Consider the following 17,132-nt stretch of genomic DNA (forward strand, 5'->3'; position numbering starts at 1 on the left):
TAAAAGAACGGACCCACAAAATTACAGCGCAATATCCTTCGAATTCTAGAACATATTTTGAGTTTGATTGTAATAACTTTCACAGAGACTGAAAACCGTGGTTTCAGAAAACATCACTCACGTGAAACTCGGCTTAACCTTTTCTCACGTGGTACACTGCAAACTATGGATAAGGGGCAACAAGCAGATTCCATGTTTCAAACAGTGGAAAATCCAGGATGGGTTCAGTTGCCTGAAACTGCAGTCGTGTGAGTTGTGTTTGCATTTGTGTGTGTGTGTGTGTGTGTGTGTGTGTGTGTGTGTGTGTGTGCGCGCGCGCGCGCGCGCGCGCGCGCGCGCGCGCGCGCGTATTGTTGACAAAGGCCTTAACACTGAAAGCTATAATTGTGAGAGTCTTTTTGTTGTGCCTATCTATGACTCGGCATCTCTGCTATATGGTAACAGCTTTCCTTCTTAATATTGTAAGATTCCATATTTCTGCATTTCTGAAAAGCATTTGACATGGTGCCTCAGTGCATACTGTTAACAAAGGTACAAGCATATGGAATAGGTTCCCACATATGTGACTGGTTTGGAGACTTCTTAAGTAATAGAACCCAGTATGTTGCTCTTGACGGCGAGTGTTCATCAGAGACAATGATATTGTCAGGAGTGCCCCACACAAATATGTGATTGGATGTCTGTAATTTCTACATCCATAAATGATCTGGCAGATTGGGTGGGCAGCAATTTGCAGCTCTTTGCTGGTGATGCTATGGTGTACAGAAAGGTGTCGAAGATAAGTGACTGTAGGATGATACAAGATGATTTAGACAAAATTTCTAGATGGTGTGATAAATGGTGGCTAGCTGTAAATGTACATAAATGAATGTTTTAATGTAGATGAGTAGGAAAGACAAACCCATTATGAACAGATACAGCATTAGCAGTGTCCTGCTTAACACAGTTGAATCGTCTGAATATATGGGCATAATGTTGCAAAGTGATATGAAATGGAACAAGCATACAAGGATTGAGGTAGGGAAGTCAAATAGTTGACTTCAGTTTATTGGGAAAATTTCAGGAAAGTGTGGTTCATCTGTAAAGGAGACCGCATATAGGACACTATTGTGACCTTTCCACGCGATTAAAGGAAGAGACTGAAGCAGTTCAGAGGTGGGCTGCTAAATTTGTTACTGGTAGTTTCGAGCAACACACAAGTATTACAGAGATGCTTCAGGAACTCAAATTGGGATCCCTGGAGGGAAAGTTGGTAGTTGATGCTTGGAAACACATCATTATTGTTACAGTCTGCACAGTTCATAGATGTTGGCCATTGATGGAATTATGTATACACTTGGAGTAAACCCAATATGCGTCAATTAAGGCCTGAAGGTAGTGTATTGAATCACCAAAACTGGTACCCATATAATAAATAACATTGAAAGGACAGAAGGACAGCTATAGGTATTCCATTTTGTCATGTATGAAACAGTGTAATCAATCTCTGCTGATGCAATAGGCACTTCTCACACAAAATAGTAGTGACATGGCATTTGTGTGGCAACTGTGGTGATCCTCACATAAATTGCAGTTCCTATAGGAACTGTTTTACTCACTCTTACTTCACATAGGGGCTGTTTATTAGTAATGATATGAGACGTAAGCAACAAAAGTCCAAGCTTTACGGCCATGTTTAGTCCTCCTTGAAATGTGATGGTAAGCTCAATCTTAGTGACTTGCATTTGACATTGTTGTGATGAAATGGCTACTCACAAAACAATGAAAATGTGCCAGTAAATAGAGAATGATCTTTGACCTATGCACTGGAGAATGTTCCCGAAAACTATAGTCTGGCTTCTGTACCTCTTCAAAGTTGAAACTTTCAAGAAAAAGTAATGCTCTAAAGAAGCATGCTTTCTGGTAAATACTTCTGCCTATATTGCCCACTTTTCAACCAAGATATAACACTTACAAAATAAAAGTAGACATTTCTGAGAGTTGCAAGACGGTGATGATCATGTGATGAGGCCAGTGAGGGGCCTGAAGATAGGGATCAGTCATCATGAAATTGATAATAGTTGGGATAACAATCTGTCTGTAACAGTAATCAATGCCATTTTTTTGTTTTTACACTGACAGAAACCCGTGAAGAGCACGGGAGTTCACGGCAGCTGCGGCCCCGGCCCCCAGCCAGGGGTGCTCCACCAGCCACTTGTCGGAGGTGCCATCGACGACTGGTGGGCACACGCCAGGTGTGCAACCGTTGCGCCACCCTGACCAAGGCTCTGGCGACGGGTGGTCGTTCCAGCACTAGGCGCGGGCTCCCGACTCCCGCCGTCATGTCTTCCCGAGATGATAGTAGCGATGGGGCAGTTCCAGGTACCTCTCTCTCCACAGTACATCGAGGAGATGAAGTGTTACAAGAAGAGCACCTTCCAGTTGCTGAGGCACAAATTAACATCCCTCTTAGTACTACCACAGAAATGTCTACACCTAGCACATCACGACATACTCTTAGAAGCGGCGACACAGCCATGGAAGCAAGTGGTAGTATTTTGGAGGGACAACGTTTGATGAGAACTAGTAGCAGTTCTAGGAAGTCTTCGGGAAGAAGTAAGAAGGATGCAAAGAATGAAGAAAATCTTCAGAGAGCAGCATCTAGTCGTAGTGGTGGAAGTGAAGGTAGCGGAAGTGCTGCAGCCAGTGGTGGAGGCGTTGTCGGTGGTGGCAATGGCAGTAGTGAAAGTGGTGGCACCTCATCTGCAGAAAGAAAAAGGTCTAGGATGGGGCCATCACCTGGCCGACATGTGTGCCATGTATGTTTGAAAGCATTTGGCAGCCCAGGTAAACTGAGCCAGCATATGTATTCTCACACTGGAGAGAGACCATTTGAATGCTCACAGTGTAAAAAGGCATTTTCTTCAAAGTTTAAGCTTGTGCGACATGTTCTTATACATTCTGATGAGAGAAGGTATAGGTGTACAGTATGTGAAAGAACTTTCCATCGCAAAGATCATCTGAAGAACCATGTGAAAGTTCATAGCCCAGTGAAGAAAACTTTTAGATGTGAAAGAGAGGGTTGTGGGAAAGAATACAGTTCATTTCTGAGTTTCCGGAAGCATGTTGCTGTGCATGCAGCTGAAGAAGGAAATTTGGAATGCAAAATGTGTGGAAAAGTGTTTGCCAACAAAGAAGAAATTGTTTACCATCTTAAAGTGCATGCTGGATCAAGAACTGTCAAAAACCCTTCAGATAAAAAGTATCGTTGTGACCATTGTGACCGTAAATTCTTCACTCGTAAGGATGTCCGTAGACATTTAGTAGTCCACACTGGGAAGAGAGATTTTTTGTGCCAGTTCTGTCCCCAGAGATTCGGCCGGAAGGATCATCTGGTGCGTCATATCAAAAAGAGTCACCATGGTGCAGCAGCAGGCCCCGTGACGAGGGGCAGAGGTAAAAGAGTTCGCGCTGCTGCTGCCGCTGCTGCTGAGATATCTCGAAAATCATCTGTTGTAAGCCCTAGACCCTCGACATCAAAAGCCACTGTATCTACAAGTTTAGAGTTTGAAGGAGAGTCTTCTACAATACCTGGTCCATCTTCATCGTTTTGTGAAGTAGAAGAGACAAAGGATATACTGATGTTGGAGGAAGATGTGGAAGATGATCCACTAAAAACACCATCTATTGAGGAAATTCTCCAGCATTCGCCTTCAAGGAGCAGTTCAATTCTGCTGAAATCAGAAACGACAGCTATGGCATCAGGTGAGAGATCTGCAGTGACAGTGCACCACAGACCACAAGTATCAGAAGATTCCCGTACTACTGAACTATTGACAGAATTGGTTTATGGTCACCAGCATCCAGTCCCTCCACCACCTCCATACCCACCATCATCTCAGTTTAAGTCATTTGAACATGGAAGTGGTGTAAAAATGGAGTATCCTTCACCAAGTTCTCTCTCACAATCAGAGGGGACGATGGATTTCTCGCCATATCTCAGCCTAATACCATCGACATCAGCTTCATTATCTGAAGACATAGTGGATGAAAGTACTGGTGGTGTGCAAGAAGAACTGCATCGATTGCTCTCTGTAGGTGAATCAGGCTCAGAGGGCCTCCTTGTCCCTGACCCAAATATTTCTTCCCAATTTTTACATCTAATGGAATCTGCAGCAACATCTCTGGACATAACAGGAGCATCTGGGTCTGCCAGCACTTCCTCTGAAATGATGGCATCACTCCTTGAATCATCAGAGGATGTTTCAAACAAACCTGTACCACTACCTCGCTTCAACCAAGCTTTCCAGCAGCAACAACAACAGCAGCAGCAGCAACAGCAGCCCCAGCCACAGCAGCAACCGCAACAGCAGCAATCCCAACTACAGCAACAGCAGTCACCTACAGCACCCCAACAACAGCAACAACAACAACAATAGCAGGGATGGCATCATCCACTGTCTCTACTGCCACCATCATTGTCTTTGTTTGTGACACTGTTGTTTATCTTGCATACATATCCACGTGTTATTCAACTCTTGAGGAAGCTGCAAGAGCACTGGCTGGCAATGCATAATATTTTCAGTCTGGATTTTTTTTTTATCTTATCTGTTTACTAGTCATTTGTGATGTTTTAATTCTGCGTATTTCCGTTATGTGTCAGTTTTGTAATTATTTTTACTTGTGTTTCTAAAACAAAATGGAAATATATAGGTTTTGTATTCCTGCAGTAGGGGTATAGAGTGACGTAGTTGATTGTTTTAGATTACACTTCCCACCCTCTCCTGTTTTTGAAGGTGCACAGTAATTCTGCTCTGAAACAGTATTTTTTAAAGCCAACTAGGAGTGAGTTTGTAGGAATATTTTGTATAACATTTCACTGTCATTGCCATACAAAGGGATAACATCCTAATAATAAAGGCTGAGATGTGTTGAAGCAATGAACCAAGATACTTTTTATCTGAGCATTGTGGTATATTTAAACTCATCAGTCAAGATGACAGCCAATATGTTAGATCAAATCTGTGCTACCATTTCTTGTACATGAGACAAATTTTTTGTCAATTCTTTCATAATTTGCATAACCGGTTGGTACTCTAGCTGCTTCTAAGAGAATTAAAGTACCTTAAATTAATATTTTTATATAACAAGTATTTTACTAAAAATTGTAATAGTGTTGTGCTGATCAGCTTGCTTGCCATTGTTGGGTAATTTTTGCCTGTATTGTTTATACAATCTTCTCAGTTACTCAGTTGTTAACATTTTCATTCCATTTTAACCGTTTCTGCCCCAGAAATTAATCAGGACTTAATTTGGGTCACAGCATACAAACAACAGTCACTGTTATTAAAAATGAAATTGTTTTGAAATCTTGATAGTTTCAATATCTTGCATAAGAGCAGTGGATGTAAAAATAATTTTCCCTCTCACAACACTCTTTCTCTTTTTACCCAACACACTTGCAAAATCCAGTAACTAAATGACACATGCATTAACTAAAGTCACTGGATACAACAGTTTGCCAATGATTTATGAAATAGTGATATGAGTCTTGATTAGAGAGAGATACAGAATATTGCTGAGAACTGAAATTTCCCTTTATTTTATAGTAAGTTTATGTGAGGGAAATATCTTACAACTGCCTTTCTATAAACGTTTAGATATACTGTATGTGCTGTATGAATTCAGGATTACCATTCTACACATTTGAGAAATATGAAATATTTCAAATGATGATGTATGCTTCATTTGGGAAAAAAGATGCGAGCACAATACTGACCAGTCTCTGATCAATATTACATAAAACATTTGTCGTTAGAACTTTTGAAGGCATCTGAAAGATCATGCTGTCATTTATTCGATCCTGAAGTCGATTTTATAATCTGTGATACGGCCTCAGTTTACTGAGTAGAATAATTGTGTAGATGATTCAGTAACTGAAAATTCCTTGCTGGCGCAATATGTAGAATAAGGGAAAGGCAACCTTTCACCTATAACAGATCAATGTGTGGAGCACCGAAACGCATAACAAACTTGTTCTCCACCTGTAATGACCCTGTTGTCAATGAGACATTAAAACAGCAATCTCCTCCTCTCCCATGGCCATGGCAAGAGTCTTGCTTATCATTATGTGTTTCTGTGGTCCATGCATCAATCCACTACAGGTGAGTGGTTGCCTTTCCATTATTTTATGTACAGATGATTCATTATGCACCCTGTTTTATTCCTATGTCTTTTGTTTTCGTCTCAGGCACAATATTTTTTTCAGCTTAAATTTCATTCCTTACTATTGGTTTCTCAGCAGTACATCTGTTGCTCCTCCTAATACTCTTTGCCTTTTATCTGTTTTGGCAAACACTGTATATGTAGATACTTTGTGAATTTTAATTTTGAATAGTTGTTGAAAAAATTATAGGAATGTGAAAGCTTTAAGCCTTTACAAGCAGCACATGGAAGTATATTACAGAAGTTTCTTTTTAAAAATAATGAGTTCATTAATAGTGAGTTGGTTACGCTAAACAAACAAAAGTGTGAAGAGCCTCGTAACTTATCATTTTATGATTTGACACTATGAATGCAGGCATTAGTAGTTATGTGATATCTGCAATCACCTCTCCAAGATCTGAAGCCTTCAGCATAAGATCTACTGCCTCTTGCAGCACAAAAGATAGCAGCTATTTTGCTTATTAAGTAGCCTGTAATTCTGAAAAGACTTAGTTCATTTCTTGTGTTGTTTTAACATTTTTGATTGATATGTTAACAGTTTCATTATTTAATGCCATATTCCCTTCCCTCTGCTGACTTTTGGTATGACTATATTGATTGTGCTGCTTGTATATATTGTTTAAAGCTAACCAAATGTAATTTATTACATTTATGTAGAATTCTGTGTTATCTGAACCAAAGTAGTTGTAGAATGCACTGTTACTCCACCAACTTCCCAGTTTTAATTATTTAAAATTAGCATTTAAAACAGATAGCCTGTTTGTAAGCACATGGAATATTACCTCTCTTAAATATAAAGTTACGTTTTTACTTACATAATGGAGTGTACTTATTCTTAGAAATAAATTTTAAACTAATATTTGATACATATTTACATATATCTGTATATGTCCGCTATTTTTGTATGACAGTATTTTATTGTTTGGAATACATGGCAGTAGGCTTGCAGTTACAGAGTTCATAAAAACCATCTGTTAGAAGAATGATATTGTTAGTAGTATAGAAAGCGTGATGTTTTTCATTTTCTTGTGTATATTTATCCTTGTTCAGCTTTTTGCTGAATGAGATGGCAGTATGCAACTATGTTGTAATATTTTATTTAATCAGTTTTTACTACAGGGAAACCATTCCAATCATTTAGCATAGTAGTGGGAACAGTTTGCACTGCATTGTCAGTGTAGTATACTCCTTATCAGGTGCAGCCACAATCACTTGAAATATAATATTGCATTTCTTTTATTTCTTTGAAAGAGTATTTTATTGTACCAACACTCATCTAATTCAGAAGATTCTGTCAGTTGTCGTTTTTAAACTATGTACCTCCACTTCTTTTACTCTGCTTTAGCTACACTGATAAATTCTATTTGTCTGTGCCCTCCCTGTTTTTTCCCTACCTCATAGTGCCTAGTCTTGTGTATATCATACGCAATTGCCAGATTTGATAGTGCTAACTAACATTTCAAATACATAGACTTTCAGCAATTCTTTCCTTTCTCCAATGTTAATTGAGCTTAAAGGAAAAAATGGAGAAGAGTTAAATGCCATTAAAGACTATCTTCCGTTGATGTTTGTTCAAGAATTTTTACAATGATTCGTTTATTGTTATGTAGTTACAAGGAAAGCAAGCAATGTGCTCACCGTACAATTATTTCCTCAACTTATTTTCACAGATTCAATTATTTTCCACTTAGCATAGAACATAATCATGTTCCTTTGCAGAGATTTTTAAACAGCAATTAATAACAAAAAGTCCTCATTGAAGTAAGAGTAAATCATACACTTCCTAGAAATTACAAGTCATGACAGTTCTACCACTTAAACATTTTTATGATGTATGTGGTCATTATTGACATCACCAATTTTCTGCTTGAAAAGACTTTGTAGCTTTGTAAGTATTGCCGGTTAAATACGTGGTGTATCTTTTTTAACAGCGTCGTTAAATTCAAACAATTTTGAGCTCATGACTTAATGTGTGGTGCTGCTAGTCCAGTATAATTCTTAATTTGTTTCTGATGTCATCTGAAGTTGTAGTTATAGAATGTGGAGCATTGCTTTGTTTCTCTGTTGTTTCCTGTGATATCCTTAAAAAATAATTTTGCTGATATCAAACCTACATTATCTGGAGAGCTTTGTATTCATGTGCTCGAAACATCAAGTGAAATTTTACTAAATTTCTGTTTGTGCAGCATGTTGTTGAAAATTTCATCATGTTCAACAACCTTTCCAGTAACCAAAATACATTAGAAACCTCCAGCCCAGTCCTTATTAGTTAGCCATGTAACTTTATATTTCTGTTAAATTGGTTCAGAAGATAGCTATGTAAAAAGATGGTGGATGTGTATGTTTAAGAAATTAAGAAATGCCATTGTGCCTTGCATATGGTGATGAGTGTATTCTCTGTTAACTGCAGGTCTCTGTTCTGATGTGTGTTGTAGAATCTACCTCGTTGAGTGTGAAATGGACTGTAGGGATGCAGGTTAGAATCCAGCCTGCAGGAAAGTACAAAATACGTAGGAATAGGGATTTAAATAATTAAATTGTAATTATTTTTGTATGTGTGTTGTTTTAGCTAAATGGTGTTTTGCAGAGGCTTAGCATTTTATTTTGGAAAAGTGTTAATGTAAAATTACACCTAGATGACAAGTGTGACTGGAAGAAGTCCAGAGGATTCTGCTGGAAGGAAACTATACTAGCTGTGTAATCAGTTATTCAGAATCCAAAGAGAATATTTTTTAAATACTGTAAAAGTTGCCATTTTCCATAGCACTTAACAAGAAAACTTTTAGTTCATTTCATGTGGTGTGAGGCAGTCTTATGGGACAGTTTCTGCCAAATAAAAAAAGTGCAAAATTAATTCCTCATTTGAAAACCATCCAAATTATCTTTGCAGCAGCACATTATGAAAAGTTATTTAAAAAATTGTGAATGGAGCTACACTTTTTAACCAAAAATTCTCATAAACAATTTTTTTTAAAGTTTAATTGAAATATGTCTGGTTAACTGTACTAGTATTTTCAAAATTCATATATATTTACCAGTTAGCATCATTTTTCGTGCATTCCATGTTTGTATTTCACATTGCAATGGCATTGTTTATGTTGTATAGCATTTAAACCACAAGCTGTAGAAACCAGATGTACTTTTCTTAATGGGACCACTCCGTGAAATCCTAAGTTCATTTCATCTGATTCGTTGCTATTATCATGTCTTAAGCTGTAAAATTGCTGTTTTTATGTGGGCTCCAGCAACTACTTCTTTTGGTAGCAGTACAGACAGGCAAAGGTAATCCCGTCCACAACAACAGTCCCACCGAATATGTGCTGTTTCTCAGGTTTGTTGCTTAGTACCTACCTCAACTTTTTCTTTACCTCAAAGCAATTCATTTCCACCTCTTTTCACTTTGATTCCCACAAGAGTCACTTTCTTCTGGAATATAAGTACAGTGGAGACTCAGTTAACCGAACTAATTGTTGTTGTAAGTAATTTGGCTAATCGAAAATCTGGATACTTGAATTTACGAAGAAAAAAGATTTTTGTATTATTAATTCTTAGAATGATAACCTACATCACCTGCACATTCTTATCTTTTAGGTACACTGTCACATGGTTATCTTTCTAGGTTTAATACATAATATTATTTGTTCATTCAGAACAATAAAAACAAATTAAACTTACTAAAATCAACAAAACATCAATGTTTGGTAGGAGATTATAGACAAGTTTTCATACACACGTACATATTTTCTTAAAATTACTAAAATACTGTAACCTTAAACATGAAATACCTAACAAAATCACATCAGACAGTCACTGTATCTAATTTCTTTAAAAATATTTGGCAACTATCATTTGAAGCAAACCGTTTTTTCTCTTCGTTGCTGCTACATCACGAATTTGTTTTAATCATAGTGAACTCACAGTATCACACTGTAATTCGAACCATTCGAAAGCTCTACATTTTGTTCTATATCGTCTTCTTACATTTCCTGCTGTTGGTCTGCTGTGCTCACTGCAGGTGGATAGTGTACAGACTAGACAGTACAGAGATATTTTCTCATGGTTGACAATCCAGATATCACAAATCCGTATAAATGAGGGTCGGATAATCGAGTATCCACTGTATTCAACTTTCCTCTCATATTTTCACATTTCCAGTTCTCTTTTTACCTCACTAATTCCAGATTTATAAATGTTTTTATCAGACTTAGGAATACATCAGTTATTATCATATGTTGTTGTTGGACAGATTATATTTATCTGTTGTACAGTTTTCTGCTTATATAGTTGTTTTTGACCTTCCATTTTTAATTTCCCTTTTTTTTATAAACAAAACTTTTCAACTGTTTGGTCTCTTTTAAGAATCCAAATTTAGATATTTTATTCAGTCCAGTCAAAGCTTGAAATTGGTGTCAAAACCACTGAATGTATAATCCTGAAAATTTACATGAAGTTAAATGATTATTTTTTCCCCCTCAGTTATGGCACAGGTTCTACAAAATTGTGTGCCATTTTAATCTCGAATATATGACTACAAGTGGTTTGGAGATCATAATAATGTTATGTTAAGATAAATTGCAAATTTGGAAAAGAATTCATTTATAAATTAGAATAATTTACCCATAATATTTATAAATTTTAACAGTCTGCTTGTTCATAATGAAACACTGAATTGAAACTAGTCAGTCCAATAATACATGTAATGTAAAAAATAAATGAAATGACCATGTTATAAATATATACATATATATATTTATATATATAATTATTAAAGACTTTATAAATGAATGGGTTTCTTTATATTTCCTAAAGATAATGCCCTGTTTGAAAATAAGAAAGTGGAAATTTATTCCATATTTTTCGGATGAATACTGTCCTTTATTACAAAAAGAAAACAATGTGCTTCTTTGGTGTATAATAATGATACCCTACACACTGTAAGCTTTATCTTATCATTGCTTATGTCAGATACATCCCCCATCCCTGGGCTTCATCTCATTTATTTATCAACACACAACAGGACTTTAATTCAGTATCATATTGCTAGGAAGATCTATAATATGCTTTTAAGATCCTATTTCTTCCCATACTGTTTGCAGTGGTGGGATTTAAAGAACTTAAAATAGAAACAGCTCTTTTTTTTTTCCAAAAAATTTTACACCCACAAAGTAAAATTTACCATCTCTTCCTCTTGCTTCGTATTCAGCATTAAGTGAATTTTAAAATCTACGTATCGGTGATTTCCGACTACACACTAGAAAGTTCTTACAAGGATTTCACTAGTCATTTGATTTAAGAGTAAAAGTGTAAGTGTTGCACCCAAGTCATATCCTGTAAGGTGTTGCATTTAACTATGTTAATACTTGGTCTCGAGGTTCTTTGATACAGCTGAGTTCTTGCAGTGAGTCATAGTACAAAAAACACTTTTCGCTTTAATCAGATTCGTAGTGCACAGTTAAGTGTCTTACTGATGTGTTTGACATTGTTCTTATTTTCATGCAAAATCTGAAAGCTTAGACAAATTAGACTTTCTGTAGCATTACTGAATAGAACTGAAGAACCTCAAGACCAAGGATTACTTATGCCATAGTGTTTCAAACCCTTGTGTTGACTGCTGTACCAATTACCATTCAGTTTTTACAGTGTATGTGCTACCGTAGTTTTCCTTCTCTTAACGTTTTGTTATTGTACAAACTGAAATACTCATTATTTTAAGGAATGCAAATATTTGTTGAAATATGTCAGTGCTATGTAATAGCTCCTTTTTTAAAAAAGAAAAAAAGGCAAAACAAAAAGTGCCAGTGCCATTGTGAAACTAAATAAATAAAAACTGTTATCTGTTATGTGACCTGTATTAATTACAAGTATGTTTAGGATATATTAATGATGTAGTTGTATAACAATCCATTCTAACAAAGAGGAAAACAAAGTGAAATGATAAAGAATGAGATAAATATCCTTTTACATTTATGTAATATATCTTCAAAATGAATTGTGGGAGTGTACTAAATAACAGATTAAAGAATATTATTTTCATACAGTGTAAAATAGTATGTGCAAAGAACAGTACGAAAGTTTTTGGCACCAAAACAGAGAGAAAAAGTGTAAGCTTAATAACTTTTTAGTTAGGTTATCTTTTCTAATGGTACTATCATTAAGCCTTCGTATACTTAAACTTAATTTATCTGGTAACAATACACACATGGGTGTCACAAAAACAAAACAAGCATCAAAACTGTTGCATAGTTTCGTAGCGAAGTGTAATACTGTGAAGCAGTTCTTAATCTTACAGTTTGTGTTTCACATTTCTTTGGAGAGCAAGCTTATTTGCTGGTCCTCCCCACAATGGAGCAAAAATTCTTCTTTCAACTGGAAGTGAAGTTTTGTATGCCAACTCTCTAGCATTTCTGATTGCTGCCTTCATTGCATGAATAACTTCAGGATCACTTCGTGTTCGTGCCTTTAACCATTCTCTTGCATCATCTAGTGGATTATCATCACTGATAATGGCATCTATTATTCCAATCTGTATGCCTTTAGATGGAGTCACTATTTGTGAAGACGAGATTAAGTCAAGGGCCTTGTGACACCCTACAACATCTGCAAGCCATGTAACTCCACCCCAGGCTGGAATAATTCCCATGCGGCCATGAACAAATCCTATTCCAGCTGCACCTTTACTTGCAAGACGAAAGTCACAGGCTGCTGCTAGTTCTGCACCTCCACCCAAGGCACCTAGAAAGTTAATGTCCGGATAAGTATTAATCTGGTTGGATTTGTAAATATTCAACTTGCTTACGTCTACATATTTACTCTGCAAACCACAGTATGGTGTGCAGCTGAGGGTATCTAGTGTACCATTAGTAAGGCAAAACACAACTGAACTATTTGGTGAAGGTTGTTTTTTAATATATTTGCACATAAGCAATCTGTACATTCAAAATTATTGCATTACAGCTTCATCTGCAAATCTGAAATGAAAGATTATGATGTTTCTGTAATTATGTTTCTGAAAATAATGAAATTTGTGCATATTTCACAGACAAAATATCATTTTTGTAACATGAAAAGAATTTCATTTTGTACAGAGGTGAAAATACAGTGTTGGGCTATGTTACATGTACTGGTATGTAACTTGCTTCCAGGCTTCTTTGTAGGGGACAGGGCAGGGTGAACATATGCACCACAGATTCATGGTTAACAGTTTAACAATCACCTATATTGTTTTTAATTGATTCTTGACTCATATTTAGCTGAGTGCAGACATTTGACTTGTATCTCACCCAAATTCACCTTATATAAGACATCAAAATACAATATATTGTTGTACTTGGGACTGTTGCCATTAAACTATGGAAATCGCTGCCAAAGGTGTGCTGAGTAAGCTCATTACATGTGATGACTCCATTTTAAGGCCCGAAAATAACGCATATGAAGCAGCAAAGGTGTGAGGAGAAATTAAGCCATTAGGATATCTCCAATTACCTCATTTTTTTAGTGTAAGTTACCAATCATAAAGCAGCAGCTTTGTGGGTGTAATAATTATGATACTTTTTTTTTCATATTTACTAAATATATCACAGAATACCTACAGTTTTAATTAGAAGTGCAAAAGTTATTCTGAAATAATTCGATATGATATTTGATTTCTGTTTGATTCGGACCTGCTCCTTCTATTACTGCAACTGTTATGATTGGCAGGTTGTGTAGCCTGTGGAGAGTATTTGTCATAATTGTTGCCATCTGAAATCCTGCATGAGAATTACAATTTTCTCGAGCAAAGCTGAGGTCTCCGCCAGAACAAAAATGCCCTTCTGCACCATACAGGATGAGCCCTTTTCCAGTTTTCCATTTCTCAATTTCAGTAACTGCATTATGGAGCTCAACCATCATTTTGCCTGCAAGAAGAATGAAACAGGTAATCTCTAGCAACCACAATCTAATTGCAAGTGCAACTTAAAGTAAACTAAAGGAGAACATGAGAAATAGGTCATATTTAGATGATGATCCTTTCATGATAAAGGATTGAGATACTTTGCCTGCATCTCACTTAGTAACTGAAAGTGTTTGCCATTGTTAGGGGACAGTTCACATTTGTTCAGCTATTGTACTTCAAATAGGTTTGGAAGAAATTAACTACTCCACCATTTTATTACTACTTTCCACAATATTGTAAAGTCCCTGTCTGCTATGAAAAATATAAAACTTCATAAAAAAGACATGTTCTTTCTTTTACTTATTAAGTCTTGAAATGGAACTATAGAACATCATAAGCTGATTTCAGAGTACAATATTGTTGCAAATAAGATTAAAGTTGGACTATTTAGTGTGCTTGGATTTAGTCGTATGCATATCACAAATGCGTCATCAGTACAAGTTGTTAGAATTGATATCATACCCGGAAAGCAGTTTGTGCAGTGCAGGACACTGCTTACAGTTTTCATTACATTGCCAATGTCAGTTGATACACTCCTCAAAAAGCTATGGGTAACAGTTTGTAATTGCTGCAAAAGTTATAAGGTAGATGTGCTCTTGACTTTTTTTAAATATGGCACCTAGCCTGCTGTTAATCTCTGGGCCCTAGCTAGCCTTCTTATTTAAGCTTGAGGAGCCTACACACTTTTGCTGTCTATCATGTCCATTTTTTAAACAAATGGAGAAATCCTATAACCTAGAAATGCTTAATTTATCAGGCATGATAAATCATCTTGTCCTGCTCATTGAGCTGATAATTATTTTGTCCTATCTTTTTTCTCGAAGGTTTTATTTTACTATTGTAAAATAGGTGTTTGAGGTTTTATTTAGCTACAAATATGGGCTGCAAAATGGTGCTAAGAATAATTATCCAAGATTTCACTGGTATCAGCATTCTTACCACTAAAAGCATTTCTTTTCTGAGGATTATTTATACATATCATCACTAATCCTGTTGCTTCATCTTTTTCCATTGTTATATTTCCACCTCCATACTCTGATAAACTCAAAACTATTGTCGTCATGTCCTCTTCTGGCCCTGTATAATAATTAATGTATCTTGTATCAGGGCCTTTATTTTGCTTTTTTAACATCCCTAGACTTTTTGCAATTGACCTGAAACAATTTCAGAAATTATAAATCATGTTATATGTATCAAAGCTATTAATACATTGCTGTAAATGAAGCCAAAGTTATAGTTTATTTTTATAGTGAAAACTATATACTGGTACAATATTTGTTGTGGAACAAAATATCAGTCTTCTGAATGACCTGAAGCAACTCAATACAATTTCTCTCCATTGGTAACTTCTTCACAATTTTTCCCTCTAAGGCTTCCTTTAGTATCATGAAAGCTATTGTGTGATGTCTCTAGATATGTGCTATCATACTGTCCTTTCTTATGATTAGTGTTCCACATATTCCTTTGGTCATTGGTTTGTGGAGAACCCCCTTCATTTCTCATCAATCCAGTTAATTTTCAGCATTCTCAAGTCATACAATGTCTCAAATGCTATTATTCACATTGTTTCCAGTTTTCCCATGGTCTATGATTCACTTACATACAATGTTGTGCTCCAGGTGTATGTGGTTTGTTCAGAAATTCCGGAACTTTGTCCACAAAATTTTTCTGTGCTTACCTTTCACTTATTGTGCATTGTCCCCTTCAAAGTACTCTCCTTCACATTTGAAATGCTGCTTCCAATGCCATTTCCACTTGCAGAAGTGGTCTTGGTACCCCTCTTGCTGGATCGTGTGAAGTGATGTCTGCTAATTTTCTTTTATCTCATCTATTGTTGCAAATCTTTGTCGTTTCAACAGAGTTTTCAATTTTGGAAATAATAAAAAGTCCATAGCGACCAGGCCTGGAGAGTAAGGAGGACGAGGCAACACAGTAATTTCGTTTTTTGCGCAATAGTCATGCACCAACAGAGATGAACATGCGTGTGCATTATCGTGATGCAAGAGCCATGAATTGTCTTGTCACATTTCAGGCCGTTTCCTTCTCACATTTTCTCACAGCCATCACAACATGTCCCTATATTACCTTTAATTAACAGTCTGTGTCTTTGGCACGAATTCATGATCAACTAGTCTTTCAAAGTCAAAGAAACTATTGGCAGCATGGCTTTGACATTTGACCTGACCTGACGAGCTTTTGTTTTGGCCTTGATGAACCTTCCCAACCAACTGTGAAGACTGAACCTTGGTATCAACATCATAAACATAGACCCACATCTCAGCACCAGTTCTGATTCTCTTAGGAAACATCTCATTCTCATGTACGTGTTCCAAAAGCTTTTCCATGATTGTGAGATGATGGTCTTTCTGGTCTTGACTCATGAGCCATGGGACAAACTTGGTGGCAATATGATGCATTCGAAAATCTGTGTCATGATTTCATGACACAATGCAACTGAATTTTTACGTTCTTCTGTAGTACCTCGGACAATCAGTGTTCAATTGGCATACACTATTTCATTGGTGTTCCAGAGGTGAGCATCATCAGTAGACTTCGAAGCGTGTCCTGAATGAGAGTGATGCTTAACTTCTGTCCAGCCATTTTTGAACCATGTGAACCATTCATAACACCGAGTAGGGCTTAGGGTAAGCACTCGTCACTGTAGGTTTCCTGCATCATTTGGTGTGTGTCTGTATAGGTTTTCTTGAGTTTTACACCAAATGTAATGCAGACTTGTTGCTCCTCTAACTCTGCCATCTCAAAATTCCCAATGTGTGCGACATAACGTTCTACTCAGTAAAGCACTGAACAATGATTAACGAACATACAACAATGAAACTTCCAGCAATTATGTATTAAACACAGGAATATGCAGGGATGCTAACTGCATTTCACTCCAATACACCAATGGTGTGAAATTACAAATGTTCTTCAATTTTTTGAACAGACCTCGTACATTAATAGAAATTTCTTTCCCAAATTAACGGCAGTGTTT

General features: G+C 36.6%; 2 protein-coding genes across 4 annotated transcripts in view; one reads left to right on the plus strand and one right to left on the minus strand.

Moving 5' to 3' along the window:
- LOC124620199 (zinc finger protein PLAG1-like) overlaps window positions 1-4,441 on the plus strand; it is a 104,552-nt gene extending 100,111 nt beyond the window's left edge. The window contains exon 6 of the mRNA XM_047146867.1: window positions 2,122-4,441. Coding sequence (XP_047002823.1) covers window positions 2,122-4,418 — 2,297 coding nt within the window. The 3' untranslated portion in view covers window positions 4,419-4,441. The remainder of the gene's footprint in view (window positions 1-2,121) is intronic.
- A 6,520-nt stretch (window positions 4,442-10,961) lies between these two features.
- LOC124619898 (ethylmalonyl-CoA decarboxylase-like) overlaps window positions 10,962-17,132 on the minus strand; it is a 58,743-nt gene continuing 52,572 nt past the window's right edge. For all 3 annotated transcript variants that reach the window (XM_047146528.1, XM_047146529.1, XM_047146532.1), the window contains exons 2-4: window positions 15,077-15,291; window positions 13,866-14,099; window positions 10,962-12,936 (exon numbers count right to left, since the gene is read on the minus strand). In XM_047146528.1, the coding sequence (XP_047002484.1) occupies window positions 12,488-12,936; window positions 13,866-14,099; window positions 15,077-15,291 (898 nt within the window). In that variant the 3' untranslated portion in view covers window positions 10,962-12,487. The remainder of the gene's footprint in view (window positions 12,937-13,865; window positions 14,100-15,076; window positions 15,292-17,132) is intronic.

The sequence above is a fragment of the Schistocerca americana genome, chromosome 6 (genome assembly GCF_021461395.2).
Source record: "Schistocerca americana isolate TAMUIC-IGC-003095 chromosome 6, iqSchAmer2.1, whole genome shotgun sequence".
Taxonomy (NCBI): domain Eukaryota; kingdom Metazoa; phylum Arthropoda; class Insecta; order Orthoptera; family Acrididae; genus Schistocerca; species Schistocerca americana.